General features: G+C 37.6%; 1 protein-coding gene across 1 annotated transcript in view; it reads right to left on the bottom strand.

Annotated features, from left to right (window-relative positions):
- Positions 1 to 803: 803 nt before the first annotated feature.
- Positions 804 to 16327, bottom strand: part of slf1 (SMC5-SMC6 complex localization factor 1) — a 50944-nt gene continuing 35420 nt past the window's right edge. The window contains exons 12-16 of the mRNA XM_048595054.1: positions 15848 to 15995; positions 15408 to 15553; positions 12640 to 12809; positions 10376 to 10464; positions 804 to 1651 (exon numbers count right to left, since the gene is read on the bottom strand). Coding sequence (XP_048451011.1) covers positions 1179 to 1651; positions 10376 to 10464; positions 12640 to 12809; positions 15408 to 15553; positions 15848 to 15995 — 1026 coding nt within the window. The 3' untranslated portion in view covers positions 804 to 1178. The remainder of the gene's footprint in view (positions 1652 to 10375; positions 10465 to 12639; positions 12810 to 15407; positions 15554 to 15847; positions 15996 to 16327) is intronic.

The following is a 16327-nucleotide window of genomic DNA, read 5'->3' on the forward strand; positions in this document are numbered from 1 at the left end:
GCTAGTGTGTTCTCCCTAACAACACCTACACCAGAGTTGACCTGCCAACCACCCTTTTCTTGTGCAGTATGAAGTGTTGCTTCCTTTGAAAGGAGATATTCACGCGCGTTGAGAAGAAAAGCACTTTTCAGTGAGCATGTCTTTTTTTTCCAGCAATACTCTAACTTTTCCACTTAAAAAAAAAGTTAAGTTCCTCTACCCATTTCCTTTTAGTTAGTGGCCTATAATATAGGCAGAACAATGCAATTGAACTTCTGTTCTGTCATGTAGTTATCCTTGAGCATCTGGAATGTCCTCACTCTTCAGCACAGCAAAACTATTTCTAGAATGGTTTTCCAGACTTGCCTTTCTTTAAACCATGAATCTGTTTTTGCTGTGATAAAGTTTGATGATGTAGCCATATGTGCCCGTGCCTCACCAATTCCATCTACACACATTACGTATCCACATATATGCACTGTAAATCTAACAAACTTAATTATTTCTGTCCCATATTCTGAACCCCTAACTGCTTTTTCTCCCATTCCTAATCCAAATTTATATTTTTCTCTAACACTACCTAGCGTTAGAACTTTATTACTCTTTCCCACTACTATATGACAATGCCCATGCCCATGGCCCTGCCCCCTGCCCTTGCCAAATCTGTCTTGCAAAAATGGTTTCTTGTTTAAGTATCTGTAAAGCTAAGAGATCCACATAGATGCAAACAAAAAAAAAACAAATCACAATTTATTCAAGATGTACAGTAAGTTACAATTGTGCAAAAGATTGAGTAAAATAATTGTTAAACTTTAATCCTCACATGAAAATATAAACTACCAACATATTTATGGAAAAAATGTTTACATAATTAAATATAAAGAAAGAGTTACACAAGGCAGTGGTATTGTTTTAAAAAAAATTACAAACATAGATGTATAAATATATTTCATACTTTCGTGCCATAGACAATTGATTGCATTACTGCAAATCTCAGATTTTCCTGAAAGCAATTCTCACTGCACTTACTGTAAAATGCATCAGTAATTTCAACTCAAGTTCTCTCCTATGGTTAAGCACTGCCACTAGAACTTCAGTTTGTAGCCAGTCATTCTGAGTAGCATTTGTTCTTTATTTAACACAAATACATTATCTAACTTGGTTGCAAGTGGAAATGTAGTTTTATCAATTTTAGGTGACTAAGAATTAGTAAATATTGATTCTATGTGCAGCAGTAGCAGCTGTGTGTTCATTCCAAGTGCCAGGGATCCACTCCTCAGATTGCCAAACATTTGCTGGATATACTTTGGAAGCTCCTTATAGGCTTTAACATCTTCAGCATACTGTACCATCAGCTGCTCAGGAAAGGAGTTTTTCAGGTTCTCAAGCCTATTCTTACCTACAAATTGAACAGTACTCAAAGCTGAATCATTCACAACATGATAGATTAAGGGCAAGTTATGATTTTCAATATAGTTCTTTAGAAGTATAGACCAGAGATAAGCACTAGGCTCAGTTTCAGTAGAATTGATGCCTTTGTTCAAATTTCCAAATTGCCCTTCAGCAACATCTTCCATTCGAACTTCTGTGACGGTACAAGGATCTTCCTTTGCATTTGGACAATCCAGGGATTTTTTTCCTAGGCAGCCTTGTTGCTGTAGCAAAATAGCTCCTGTAGGAACAATGACATATTGATACTAACGACATTTACACATGAGTGACTGAAACAGCTGTTCTCTTTTCACCTTGGGGCTCATCTATAACCACTTCAGGCAGTAACTAATGCTGACACAGTTAACTTATATGCTGACTGCCTAAGGAAGCATGCCACTTTAAAACCAATTCAATCTACTGTAAATACCTAGGCAAATCAACCACAAAAATTGGCTTGATATTTGGATTACAAAACATTTTACATTATAGTTCTATTCTTTATTCTATTTAAATGGACAAGTCGAAGTATGAGTAAGAGGGGGAAAATTGCAACAGCACGGGGGAAAATGACTGAGGTCGAGCAGGGGTCATTGGGCTCACACGCAAGAGAGAGAGGGGCCAGGGATTGAAAGAGAAAGAAAAGTCAGGATAGAGAGAGATGGAGAATTTTGAAAAAATTTTGAGATTAGAAGAGAATTTAGGAAAACTTTGTTGCTACTCCTGTAATACATCAATAAACAGCTGAACTAAACCCCTAAGTGCTCTAATCTTTGATCTAATTTCTGCCACGGCACTGTCAAAGCCCAGAATGTAAGAGATGCAGATGTACTCAGTACAGTTGCTAGCAGAATTTTATGAATATGAACACCAGTTGACTTGCTCCATAGGACAAAAGAAAAACCACTGGACATTCTTATTAATGGTCTCTAAAATACACAGCTGTAAGCATTTGGCCGTTTCCCATTTAAAGTAGGATGTGGGGCCCTCTTACGACACAGAGGTAGGGTCCCTACGTCTGGATCGGGAGGCCTGGATTCAAGTCCCACCTTTTCCAGAGTTTTGTAATAACATCTATGAACAGGTTGATTAAGTAAAAGCAGGACTTCACAAGATATTGGCTCTCATGTTGGAGAACATTTGAAATAAGTCTCTATGTATAAGTAGGCAAACTTTAGAGATAAATAAAACATCCATGGGATTATACAGCTTCTTCTGTGACTAAGAATGAATGCATAATACTGTAGAATTTAGATTATCAGCTTGAAGCAATATATTAAGTTCAACATAGCCAGTAGGGGGCAGAAGAAGACCTTAGATTCAAAAGCTGGTTTAAAAAAAATCTGTATTTCCACTATTGCTAGAGGTTTTAAGTAAGTGTTCTATACAAGATGACATCAAGGGAACTGCACAAACAAGTTAAAGGGGCTTTCCTAGAAGCTGAATGACATAACTGCTTTGAACACCATAGTGCATTAAAATGTCCTCCAGTATAATAATGATAGTTGTTGTTTATGTGTGGACAGGCAGAATTCTTTTACCTTCAAATTCAGAGATGTTGCTGTGAGCATAACAAAGATCCGCTGTGACACTTAACAGATACAAGGGTCAAACCTCTATGTAGAATAAATGCTGTTTAAGACGACAGTAGAAATTCCTTAAATGAAATGATTACTGAAAAATCTTCAAATTACATTTCACACCGTACATCAAACTACACTTCTGTATTTTATGCAGGTTATAGGAATCTGTGCCACAACTTATTTAATCTTCCTTTGTGCAGGAAATTTTTTTCTATGATGTCAATCTCTTGAAATCTCACTTCACTCATACTACCATCTTCAAATTTGCTCTTCAGCGATTTAGTGGTTTCCTACATTTCCAAACTTCTAATGTTTAAATGTGCATCTAAATCATGAGCATCCAATCAAAAAAATTGTTAGGGCAACGTGAAAGTCCAGTATTTACTTTCAGGAATTGTTCATTACCATATAATAATTCGTCAAAATATCCCGAAGTATTTTTGCCTCCTCTTCTTGCGTCACAGCCACTGAACTCGCAGTGATTTACTCTCAAGGTCAGCCTATCGCTGTACTTAACCAGACAGTTGAAAAATATTGGAATGCAAATTAAACACCTCTTTAAAAATACAGACACAAAAGTTACTAAAAGTAATAGAATTTTACACCAATGGCACAAGTCCCTAAAGGCAAGAAACTTTACAAGAAACTAAGATTTCCGTAATAATGGCTTAAAACTGTTTACATGTCACATTCAAGGCACAAGTTGTTTGCTTTGCTGCCAATGTACCTCAACAGCTTGAAAATATAAACAAACAAAATTGTTATTGAATGCAAAATCAGGTCAGATGAACAGAACAAATCTAATTTTGCAAAAGAGGCCAGCAAAGTGCGTAGAATTACCTTTCGTGAAGAACCCAATTGTAAACTTTTGACTTTGCATAGGATAAATGAAAATTTGTTTAGTATAGATATTAAAAGGGATCATTAAAAAAGTCAAATATTAATAAATGTGGTTGCACGACTATACATTTTACCAATTACATAGGACATCGATGTCTCATCATACAATACAGGATTAAAAACAAGATTGTAGTAAAATGAATATTGAAAAGACAGTTTATTAATGTTCATTTTCCATCTGTATTCATTGCTCATCACTGCTTAGTTTTAATAGCCCTTGTGCTGGTAAACTGTGTGGAAATATGATTTATTCTACTGCAATCTTTTCATCTCTACCAGTACCTTACTTCCAAACTTTTCATAACGTATTTTGTCTCATACTAGGCTTAGTACAAATTATAGATACTAAAGATCTTTATAGTGCTTTTTGCTTCTGAATAATCAAATTTCACCTACACTTTTTACAACATGGAAAATAGGAATAAATGCTTGATTAAAAAATGCTGTTAATTAACATCCTATGCCAACGGTTTCATGTTGTTTGTATCAGGCTCCAAAGATCAACTCCTGTAAATAGGTTACATCTTTGAAGGCTACAGCGGGAAAACTAAACATGAAGTGCTGTATTTTTGTGGTTATCATGAGTATTCACTCATCTGTGCTGGGGCCGCAAGCGTGGGTAGAAGATGGGCCTGTTGACTTGGGGAATAGTCCTGAGTCGGGAACATGATGAGGCTCAAAAGGTTAAAAAGGCATGTCTCCATTTACTGGGCACTAGTTGAGTGTATTCAAAGTTATTAGGCACTCAAATCTTCCATTTATCCCTCAGTGCCCCTAATATATCCCATGTGCCTACCGTGATTTCTCACATCTCCCGTGTCCACTCACCCAGTATCCACTAGGTATGGAACTTAGGAGCTACATAACATTGTAAGAAATCTTTGAGATGCTGGTGAAGTAACAATAGAAAGAAAGCCATGCATTCAATATTCCCTTTGAAAAGTTTACTTTTACAACCTCAAAAAAAAAGACGAAGTTCTCTTGAAGGAACCTGTAATTCTATCCAAAAACACGTAGGCTTTGATAAACCACTTCGAAGCAAGATCAAGTTATTACGCAGGTGGTAAAGTTAACAGTCTCCTTTGCAACAGTGCAAACAGCAATACTTCTCCACAGGGGTGAATACAATTGTCAGACTTGGGAGTTCAACTAAGCATTTATAATGAAACTATCTGGGCCAATAGATGTCTGGCCATTTATTTAGCCACCCGATGATACAGTTTGCTATTTATTTGAATTGTATTAATTTTGGAGAATTGAGAGTCACAAAACAGAGGAATCATTGATTTCTTAATTATCTCAATGTTAAAGAAGACATAGCTGTGCCCCTGGTATTTATTCACACACAAAAAAAAGATTGTTGATAATGTTAACAATGGATACGACAAGCATAGCTTGACTAGATGCTGAGGTCCTGCCTATCTGGTTAACATCTGGTAGCTCTGCATCCATTAAACAGCAGGCCTTGGCTGGCAGGCATCAGGGAACACCAGCATGAGGATACTGCAGTCAGACAGCCTTGTAAACAGCTAGCATTTAGGAAGGGGAGCGAAGCCTGTGACTTAGGGTGATGTAGCAGGGGAAGCTGATTGGTTTCCTCAGGGACTTATCCACAAAACAATATTAACATGCAGGGTCAACAAACAATACACTGGTCTTAATTTCAAATTGCAACCTACTTGAATTAAGAGCGAAATGTAATAGTTGTACATGGCTTTGGTGAGGCCACACCTGAAATACAGGTTATGGAGACAAAATCTGCCTACTAAAAAGGTAGTATAAACTTCCTTTAAGGGTGCAATCAAGGTTCCCTGGATTGGTTTCTGAGATGAAAGGGTTGTCCCATGAACGTCTAAATGGCAGTGATCTCATTGAAACATACAAAATTCTAAAAGGACTTGACAAAGTTATTGTCGAGTGGCTGTTTCACCTGCCTGAAGAATCTAGAAGTAGGGGGCATGGTCTCATGATAAAGGGACTGACTACTTAAGATCAACTCGAGGTCAAATTTCTTCAGAAACAATCTCAAATAAACGTGATAACTGTTACTTCTGCTGTTTGATTTGATCAGTGTATAACATTTGATTCTCCCATGATTTCTGCTTTGCCTTTAGTATAAGTTGGTTTCATTTATAAGCTCTGTCCAACAGTGTAGTTATTGTTTTCAGGCTCTATATTACCATTCCTCATGCTTTCTGCTCCGAATTAACTCTGAACTCTCATTAATTTTACTTTCTGGGTTTGCAACTCCTTCTGGCCTGATATCATCCTTTTCCATTTCGTCTGCTTTCAAGATGTCAGTACCAACTTTATCAATCAGGTGACCATTTCTTATTATAGATGAAGCTCATTTATCTGCATTTATGCCATCAATGTCTGTCTTGTTAAAATTTTTTGCACTTTCAGAAAAAGCATCCTTTGTTTTAAAAATTATCTTCCCTTCATTTAACCTTATTCATAGTACTGTCACTGGTGGAACTCTGTCTCTTCCTTTCACACACTGTTGATTTTTACTCAATTTGCTCCACTGTTCCCTTTCTTTCACCTTTCCCTTCAATTTTATATCTACCCTCTGCAACCTTTTAAGTTTAAAGTCAGATACTCTACTTGAGTACCTCAAGAATTGAAACCTATCTCCCAAAGTGGCTGGTGCCACATTTTAAAATTACTGATCAGTTTGACTTCACAACAATTTTTGCATGGCACAGTTGATAAGTCAAATAATCTTTGAGATATATCCAAATAATTTGGGCCTTTGTTCTTCAAAACCTCCTTGGCAGAATCTTCCGTCTTCTACAAATATTCTTAATTCAATACAGTTAGGAGGACATGTCCTTAACCCAGATACTGGGCTTGCACCAAAATCTTTTCAATTCATGGTCACAATTACAAAGAACAGAATTTACCCTCATGACTAAACGGTCTCCTAGAACTAGCACATTCCTTTTAACAATCCCCCTTGAATTGCTTCCACAGCACCAGAGTTAGTTTGTTAACTCACTCTACGGACTTTGCTCTTACCTGCAAAAAGGAAAGAATTTCACAATTGTTGGATATGGGTAAAAGCAGAGGCACTGCCAGTACGGCACATTAGACTCCCTTACTTGCAGTCATATCCTTCTGTCCTTGATCACTTCTGAACCCACGAAGATGGCTGCTGCCTGAATCAAACTGCCCAATAACACTCTCCCTTCCTAACGTTCTGCTAATTCCAGTTCAGCAACTTTGAACTGAAGTTCCTGTAGATGTAGACAATCATTGCAAATATAGCTCTACCATCACTGAATTCCTTAGTACCACCATCTTAGTGGTTACCATTGACTAGAAAACGGACTAGCCATGTGAAGTAACTGCACAGAGGCCGATATTCCGTCACCAAATCACTCCTTAGTTACTTGTGCACAGTACACTGGCTGAGGCCAGCCAACTTGGAGTCAGTCCCTGAACTCTGGAGATTCTGAATCTCCTGTTTATATATTTTTTTCCCCAGTTTAACCTGTACAAAAGATACAAAACAAAATCAAGGTGACAGTCAACAAAGCAAACAATTTACAGGGAGTGGGGACAGAAAAATGAACCCCAAATCCCACCATAACTCGCCATCAGAAAAAAACCTTAAGATGAAAGTACGTAACAGATAAATCGATACAAACAAACAATAAAAAAAGCAACACATGCAACACTCCTGGCAAATCAGCAATTGGCCCACCCCTACTCACCTCCCGACCATCTCGGACAGCTCGTCACTATGCCTCCCTGGACGACAGTTTTCAGGGTGACCTATCCACCGTCTGACTCTTGGAGCAACAGTTTTCGGGATGATCTATGCACCATCTGGCTTTCGGAACAACCTACTCACCTTCCAACTATCGGCAAGGCTTGCCAGACCCAGAGACACGCAAATCACATTACGTAAGAAACGATCCAAACATAAAAGCCTGAATCCACGCCTGAAAGCAGCAAGCACACACCTCACAGCATACATACAAATACTCAGTCCATCCTGGAGGCCTGGTCCGCTTGAAGAAACACAGCAGGCTCCCGACGGCCAGGCCTACACTCGAGGACATGGCCCACTCACAGAGGCCTATGCCGCTCATGGAAACAGTGTCCACTCGCAAAGGCACAGCTGTCACATGGAAGCTCAGTCCAGACATAAAAAGGTGAAAACACATTCAAAAGTAAACTGCAAGTACTTAAAACTGTGGTGCAAGCAGTAAGCCTTGCTACCAAGTCATCTTTGCTTCAGTTTCTGAAAATAACAATACACTGGCTATAACTGGCCAGTTTAAAAAAGAAAGCAGTTCCCAAGAAGTGGAAAAGAATCCAGCAGTACCACTGACAAGGCCAAACCAGCTCAGAAGTCAGTTGCCTGAACTGAAAAGATTCTGAATCCTCTGTTTAGAATCGGTCAGCCAGGGCTTCCTGATTGACTAAGGTTAACAACCCCAATCAAGGATCTGTCAATGAGATCTACCTGGTTCCAATCACTACACCATGCAAGCACTGTGGCTACAAGAGCAAGTGACAGGCTAGGAATCCTATAATAAGTAACACATCTCTTGACTCCCCAAAGCCTAATCTGGAAGGCACAAGTCACGAGTGTGATGGAACACTGCCCACTTGCCTGGATGAGTGCAGCTCCAACACCACTCAGGAAATTTGACACCATCCAGGACAAAGAAGCCTGCTTGATTGGCACCACCTACAAGATGCATTGTAGAAATTCACCGAGGCTCCTACGACAGCACCTTTCAAACCCAAAACCACTGCCATCTAGCAGGACAAAGGTAGCAGATACATAGGAACACTACTACTTGTAAATTCCTCTCCAAGCCACTCACCATCCTGAAAATTTATCACCGTTCCAAAAATCTATCACCATTCCTTCAATGTGTAGCTGGGTAAATCTCAGACTCCCTCTCTAACAGCACTATGGGTATTTGTATACAAAGCTGACTGCCGTTGTTCAGAAAGCAGTTCAACACCACCTCTATGCGCAACTAAGAGTGGGCAATAAACACTGGTGTGGCCAATGAAGCCTATTTCCTGTAAACAAATAGAAAAAAAACTCTACAGTTTTCGAATGGTGAATAAACAATGTAGGCTCAACATTATGGATCTTCAGTACTGACTCGTTCCCTAGAGCTTGGAAGCTGAAGTGTCAATCATATCGCACTACAAGGACAAAATTTTAAAAATTTCAAGACTTCCAAATTTGAAAGGATTTGCACAATATTCAACAGAACTGTCAAAAGTTGAATGGCAAGTTGCATGTCGCCTGCCATATGATAATACATGATGGTCTTAACAGAAATGCAATTTTGTTTTATTACCAATCAATTCCAATATGCACTAAATTCTTAATTCCATTAGAGATTTGCTTTAGAACGTTTTTCTTTACTAAAACCTCATGTAAATATTATACCATTAGAATGAAAAAAAGGAAAGATGGAAAATATTTCAGAAGAGGCATTCAGGATTTTTGAAGAATGAGGTGATAGTTTAAGAGATAAGGATACAGTGCCTGAGACAGAAACATTTACAAAATCTGCTGGCATGGCAGGCTGGAAAGGGAAGGTGAGTGGTCAGAATCATGGAACAGGTTCAAATAATTAAAAGGTAGATATTAGATGAGGTCAGAGGGGTTTAGTAAAGGGGAGAGATTAAAGAAGGATACAGGCTTAGGGTTAGAGTCAGGGAGTCTGAGGCACTTTCTGAAGAAGTTGTGGAATGCAGTGGAGGCAGGTTCAACTGAGGCATTCAGGAGACCACTGGATGATTATTTAGCTAGAAACGGTGTACAGGCACAATAGGCTGAATGGCACTGTAACAAATGAGATTCTGTGAACTCTGGGTTCTGAAGACGGGGCATATTAGGTGACCTGGACTAGAGTCAAGTGAACTAAAGATTAGGTGAAATAATACATCTTATAAAACATCTTATAAATCAAAAAGGTGAAAGAAGAAAGAGCAAAAAAGGGTGTTTTGTTCCATCTGTAAATGCATGTGCTGATGGTAAATTTGCAATAATTATCAAAAGGATCACTTTGTCAACTAAGTTTTTAAAGTACAGAAAGTATATAGTTTACAGTTAATTTTGACTTCCTGAAAATTAATTACACATATGGGAGAATGGGGAGGGAAGAAAATGTAAAAAAGATAAAAAAATGTGACCAAGACACACAAAGAAATGTAATAGCTAAATTCAGTACTTCTACGTTTGATTCTTCAGAGCAGAGCAAACACTACTAGTTCAAGACAAAATTAGGAATTCTACAAATTCTGCATCCAGTGTCTTTCGCTAGGAAGACAAAGTAAGCTGGGGCATTCTGTTCTTTGTTATTGTCTAAATGATTCCTTTTGAAAGTGTGTACGGGCAAGAACAGAATGAAACTTAACTGTGGTTCCCTGGAACTGAAATCTTTGTTAACACTCAACTTACAGTTAAATAACTTAAAAGTGAACAATTAAACTTTTACCATTTTGATTTATATTACTGGATCCAATTTTAGTTTCCCTAGATTTCAGAGAAGAATTCCTCCTTGCCTCAAATGGAAGAATCTGCTTACTGGAAGAAGCAATAAGATCAATTGTCACATTTCTTTTATACATAAAACATCACAAAGCATAGTATTGACAAATAATCTGTACTTTAGATATCGTGAGTAAAATGAGTGTACAAAAAATTTAACTATTGACAATCCTCTACAATGGAACCTACAATTTGGATGAACCATAACAATCACTCTGAAGATAGTTTTGAAATAATATTGCTGGGTCCCTGGATTGGTAATGGTTGAAATATAAAGTGGCAGACTAAATTATACAGGAATGATGCCGTACATGAGGCTGTCCATGGTGACAACTGATACAGTCTACAAGATAGCACTTTTAAAAGTGATGCTGTCAGCGAGCTGTATTTCCATCATGTGTTTATGGCTGAGGTGTTTGTGACTGGATGGGACGTGGAGGAGAAAAGGAAGACAGATATCCTGAGTAAAGAATCTCAGCCATATATGGAGTAGTACTTACCAACTTCCAAGTCAAATAATACTTTCGAAATTAAATAAATTCATGCTACTCTGTCACATAAGATTGATACTAATCTAAAAAGAAAACAATGCTGATACAAAATCAGCATCAAATGGGAGGTTTGATGTTATGTAGACACACCAGGGAAATATTCGGCTACCATGTTGTGAAATAATACTGAGACAATAATTAAAACTGTGTTGTGAACAACAGGTCTTGGTAGCTCACATTTAAGGAAGATTTATTGAATGCGTATGTCATACACATGCCTGGCTGATGGCAAGGTCGCTGGGAGAATTGGGCAGAAGTACTTGTGTCTGACTCTTGAAGTTGGAAAAACTATCCCCAACTTACTGGCAGGTCGGATGGGCCTGATACAGGAATCCTACCTGTCTGTGGCATATCATTTGGTTTTATGAATAGGTCACTTAGGGCCAATTATTCCCTAGATCACTAGAATTTAATTCCTGCTGAGGGATTTAATGCAACTCACATAGGTCTTCTGAAGGCTGCCCAGCAAACCTCATCATGTTTGCCAGCAGCCTACCAAGGCAGTTCACAGGCAAGCATTGCAAATGAAACCAATGATCTGAGATTAGTAATATATTCTTGAAATTTGGTAGCAGAGTTGAGGCAAACATAAAACTACTGCATCCCTGCAAAGTCCTGTCCTTAACCTGTCAGGAAATTTTCCTGATAGCTAACAAAGTATACAATATTTTCTGAGCAGAGTTAAAATTTCAACTCCAAAAGTCAGTATGAAGCAAAAATAGCACTGAAAACCATCCACAATTGATCAGCAACGGCTGGGCCAGACAGGATTCAGGAGACAGGCTGTACAGCAACAGCCAACAAATTACAGAATGGGTTTTATTTTAAATAAAGAGCCACCCACAGATGCACAGAAGCAGCCTCAGAATTGAGCATGACTTATTGCCACTTTATGCATAGCAAATTTCAGCCTGTTAGATCCAAATTGAACACAGAAATCAGCACGTTGTTGAAGAGCTGCACTAGAGGCCATAGGTTAAATGCGAGAGGGGAAAGATGTAAAAGGGACCTAAGGGACAACTTTTTCACACAGAGAGTAGTGCATGAATGAAATGAGTTGCCAGAGGAAATGGTGGTGACTATTACAAATTATAACATCTAAAAGGCATCTGGATAAGTACACGAAGAAGGGTTTAAAGGGAAATGGGCCAAATGATGGCAAATGGGATTAGATTAATTTAGGATATCTGGTCAGCATGGGCGAGTTGCACCAAAGGATCTGTTTCCGTGCTGTACAACTCTATGACTTTATGACTCTAAATGTGTGGTGAGATAGGAAATATGCAGTTTTTATTGCATTACGTGTAGGGCTCTGATTTCATGGCATAGACTTTCACCATATTGCTTACGGGAAGGTATAATTACTTTTCAAGCTCAATATTATTAGGTGAGAAATTTTTTTTAGTTTTAAACACACAATATTGCTAAAATTTATTATAGAATAAAATTCAAGTACTGCTGAATAACAGAGAAAAGACAGTAAAATTACACATCAACTTATTATTCACATCTGATGCCTCGTAATCGAATAGAAAAAAAAAACCGACACGGATGATTAGCTGGAAACAAAATATGAATCACCAAAAGCCTATGAACCATTTCAGTCCAACAGCTTTTTCAGAAGTGACTTTAAAGCAGAGATGTTGTAAGAATTACTCACGCTAGAACGGTCAGTGTTTCCACATGCTTCTGCCTGTCACTAGTCAATGTAAGTGACGGCCTCAAAGGTTCAAGACAAGGTTGATGACCCATCTTCTTTCCCTTGGGGTCCTTCACCATCACTTTCTTACAACTTTCTAGCCTCCCAAGGGCTATTAAATATGAAGAGATCTATCAGAACAAGAAAATTCATTCAATAAGATTTACAGTCCACTCACCACAATGAGACATAAATGGCATCTGTTCTGAAAGTTAGCCACTACTGATCTAATGGAAGGTCATACCTAGACATACTTTTCTTCATTTGCCACTTCTGCCTGCACGTGGGATTGTGAGCATTTCAATAGTATATCTGTTGCTCAAAACTCCGTAATCAAACAATATGTTCAATCTTTACTTTTGTTAATACCTTAGACAAGTCCAAAACTACAAAGCTTAAAATGTAACTAATACTGTGTATCAAATTACAAAATAGTTAAGAAATTTTTTATTTATAATTGGCTGAACAATTACTATGTAATTAGTAGCTGGTACAGTGAATTTTACTGAACAATTGCCCTACATGTTCTGCAATTTTATTTATTATTTAACATGTGGCATTTTGATTTTTTTTTAAACAGTCTAATTGTCTGTAAAAGTAGAATCCCAATTTCAACTAATGGATTGAGGTTTGAACAAAAAGTGGGGGAACCTAGATAGAAGAGTAGATCAGTCGTGACAGGAAAATCGATTTGGAAAATTTTCTTGTCTTTGCTAGCAAATACTTAGGAGTGTGGATCAATTAATATTAAAGCCACATTTCCACAGGAATTTGGGCTCAAGAAGGAAATGTTTCTCTGTCCTCCAAAAGAGGCACCAAAATGCAGCAGGGATGCTTTGGAAGTAAAATAAATGTGTGTATGTGGACTAAATTATGCCACTGGGGTTTTGTGGTTCTCAGTAAGGTCTGTCTTCTTGAAATTGGGTTGTCTTCAGTTAAAAGTAGAACCTACCATGTTTTACTGGCATCACGGGGGACAGCTTTCAGGCACTTCAGGGAGGTACACATAACTTTAAGAGCTGTGAGCAGCATATTTTAAAACTGAAATAAATGAACTTAAAGCAGAATTCAAAATTAGAGGTCGGGCTTCTGGGCCTTTTAAGTACATTGGATTCAAAATCAGGTAGTATGGATCAAGTTTTACTTTGCATCAACAATCTTATTTGGAAGCCTCATCACTAGTAGTCAAAGTAGATCTTTGCAAATAGGTATAGCAGCTTCTAAAACTGAAATCGAGGAATTGTGGTGTAATCGGACAACTAAATTGTCTGGGCACCCAAATAAGGCCAGATGCCAGTTTTGATGTATTAGAGTGGAGTACAACTAGGTGAAGTTCCATGATAGAAGATATTATTCAGACAATCAATGTATTTACAAAAAAATAAAAATGGAGCATGGTATTTTGAACTTTTGATCATTGAGTGATGTTTTTGAGTGATCCTCATTATGCAAAATCTCTGACAGGTCTCAATTAAAGGAGGGTTCATAATTTATCTATGGGCAAGGGAGGATAATAACGTCCTTTAGCTACCAAAACAAAAAGATCCGAAGAAAAGTAACAAGTGCCTTAGCAGTATAAGCACTCATTCATTCTGAGGCAGTAAATAAGATGCTTTTCTTAGTGAAAACATTGGAGGCAATTCCAAAAGATGATTCAGCAGCAATACCCAATGAGTGCAACATCAATAATAAATCATTTTGGGACAATGCTCACTTAACAAAATATGTGAATGAGAAGAGACTGAGGATAGGCATTGCAGTGTTAAAAAAAGCTGGAGAAAAAAAAATCTCCAAATTGAAATGGGTGGATTGCAGTAGCTCAACAATCTGATTCCAAAACAAAAGAAGGAACAAGCTCAAAGAAACTATTAGACACACTCCAAAAGGGATGCTTGAAACTTCAGTGTGCAAAAGAGTAGCACATTGTCATTTTGTACATATACAAACTTATTGACTATTTAAAAAAAAAAGAAAGAGAATCTTTTATCATCTAATAAATGGTCTGAATAAATGCCAGAGGCCCAATAGAAGGAGGGAACAGGTGATGGATAAATTAGGGGTTAATAGGGTGTGAATTAGTTGTGTCAATGTGGGGACTTAGTAATCAGTGGGGTAAGAAATTTATGGTGTGGATTAATTGAAATAAAGCTCTCACTGAAAGCTTGGACTTAGACTCTGTTGAAAAAGATTCAACTTTTGGTGTACAACAATATTGACTCCTGGTGACCTCCACTACAAAGCTTTCGCCAGCCTGAAAAATGTACATTAATAGGAAACAGCTTGATGATCAATGAAGCAGACATGTGCTGTCAATCAGCACAAATAGGTGTATCGTCCATTGCAAAGTCTTTACCAGAGTCTAAATGTTAATTTGCCCCTTGAATTGTATTCCTGTGACAATGTGCTGATGAAGAATGTAACACAGAGAGCGACAATGATGAAAATCTTAGCTTAGACCGATCCTTGTTTACTGATAGCTTCAAGAGCTTGGCTCATGTCAGTATTTATCCTTCTTAAAACCATTCTTTCCCCATGGAATGTTTCAGGTATAACAATCAAATGATGGAATACTGATAGGCCATTTATACTGTGATTGCAGCATTTCAAAAGTGTTTTTTGCAATTTACAGTGAATGGGGATGTGATGGCTAGATATATTACAGCTTGGCAGAAAAGGCAAGTCAAATGATATACTATGTACAAAAGATTTTGGGCAAAGCTCATACTCACTATTTGGTGCAGTGAAAAAGACTTTTCTGAAATTTCGATGCCATTACTGTAGCATATCTGCTTATACATAGCTTGTGCAGTGAACATTTGCAGCCAAGATGATGGCATTAATTTAAATAACATCTCAATTTCGTCTTGATTGTAATCTGTAAGGAATCACAAGTTTAAGTTTCCATAAACATATTTTGTAATTAACACATTGACAACAGACCATTGCAAAACAAGTCACTAAAAAGAACCCCGATGATATTGAAGAGCTTAATCTTTCATTTTCCAACATTACTTTGTCTTTAATAAAGTCAGCTCACAATTGAGGTTCTCAATTGCATTACTTTTGTTAAACCTATGAGGAGTTAGCAAAATTAGTCTAGAAGTTGACAAAATAAATTCTGAGCGGGTATTCAGGTCTGTCAAACAATAGATTTTAAATTTATCTTCACCTTGACAACATATAGGAATGTAAAACTGTAAATCATCCCAAGTTCGGCCAGATAAGGATCTCCCACGTAGTCTATTTACCAAAAGCCGATACTCGACAACTACTCCTAATACGCCATGTAAGGTGTAAGCTGTTTCACATAAATGTCTCTGAACAGGAAAATAAAGAACAATTAAAATAGGCCAATGCACAGTCACCAATAATGGCTACTTCAAGTTCAAATAAAATCACCTTTAATGTTCTAAATGCACATTAAGCATAACAGGCCTGAACTAGTCCATAATCCTTCAACATTTGAAAATTTAACATACAGGTTGTCCTACCTCAATACCAGTGTATTTATTTCCATTCTCTCCAGAATTACAATTGCATAAATTAAACTAAAAGTGTAAAGCCATCAAAAAAAAATTACAGATGCCAGTTTATGTAGCCCGGCAAATGCAAAAGTTCTCAAAACTCACTTCGTATTCACATTTTTCAT

The sequence above is a fragment of the Rhincodon typus genome, chromosome 3 (genome assembly GCF_021869965.1).
Source record: "Rhincodon typus isolate 14 chromosome 3, sRhiTyp1.1, whole genome shotgun sequence".
Lineage (NCBI taxonomy): Eukaryota > Metazoa > Chordata > Chondrichthyes > Orectolobiformes > Rhincodontidae > Rhincodon > Rhincodon typus.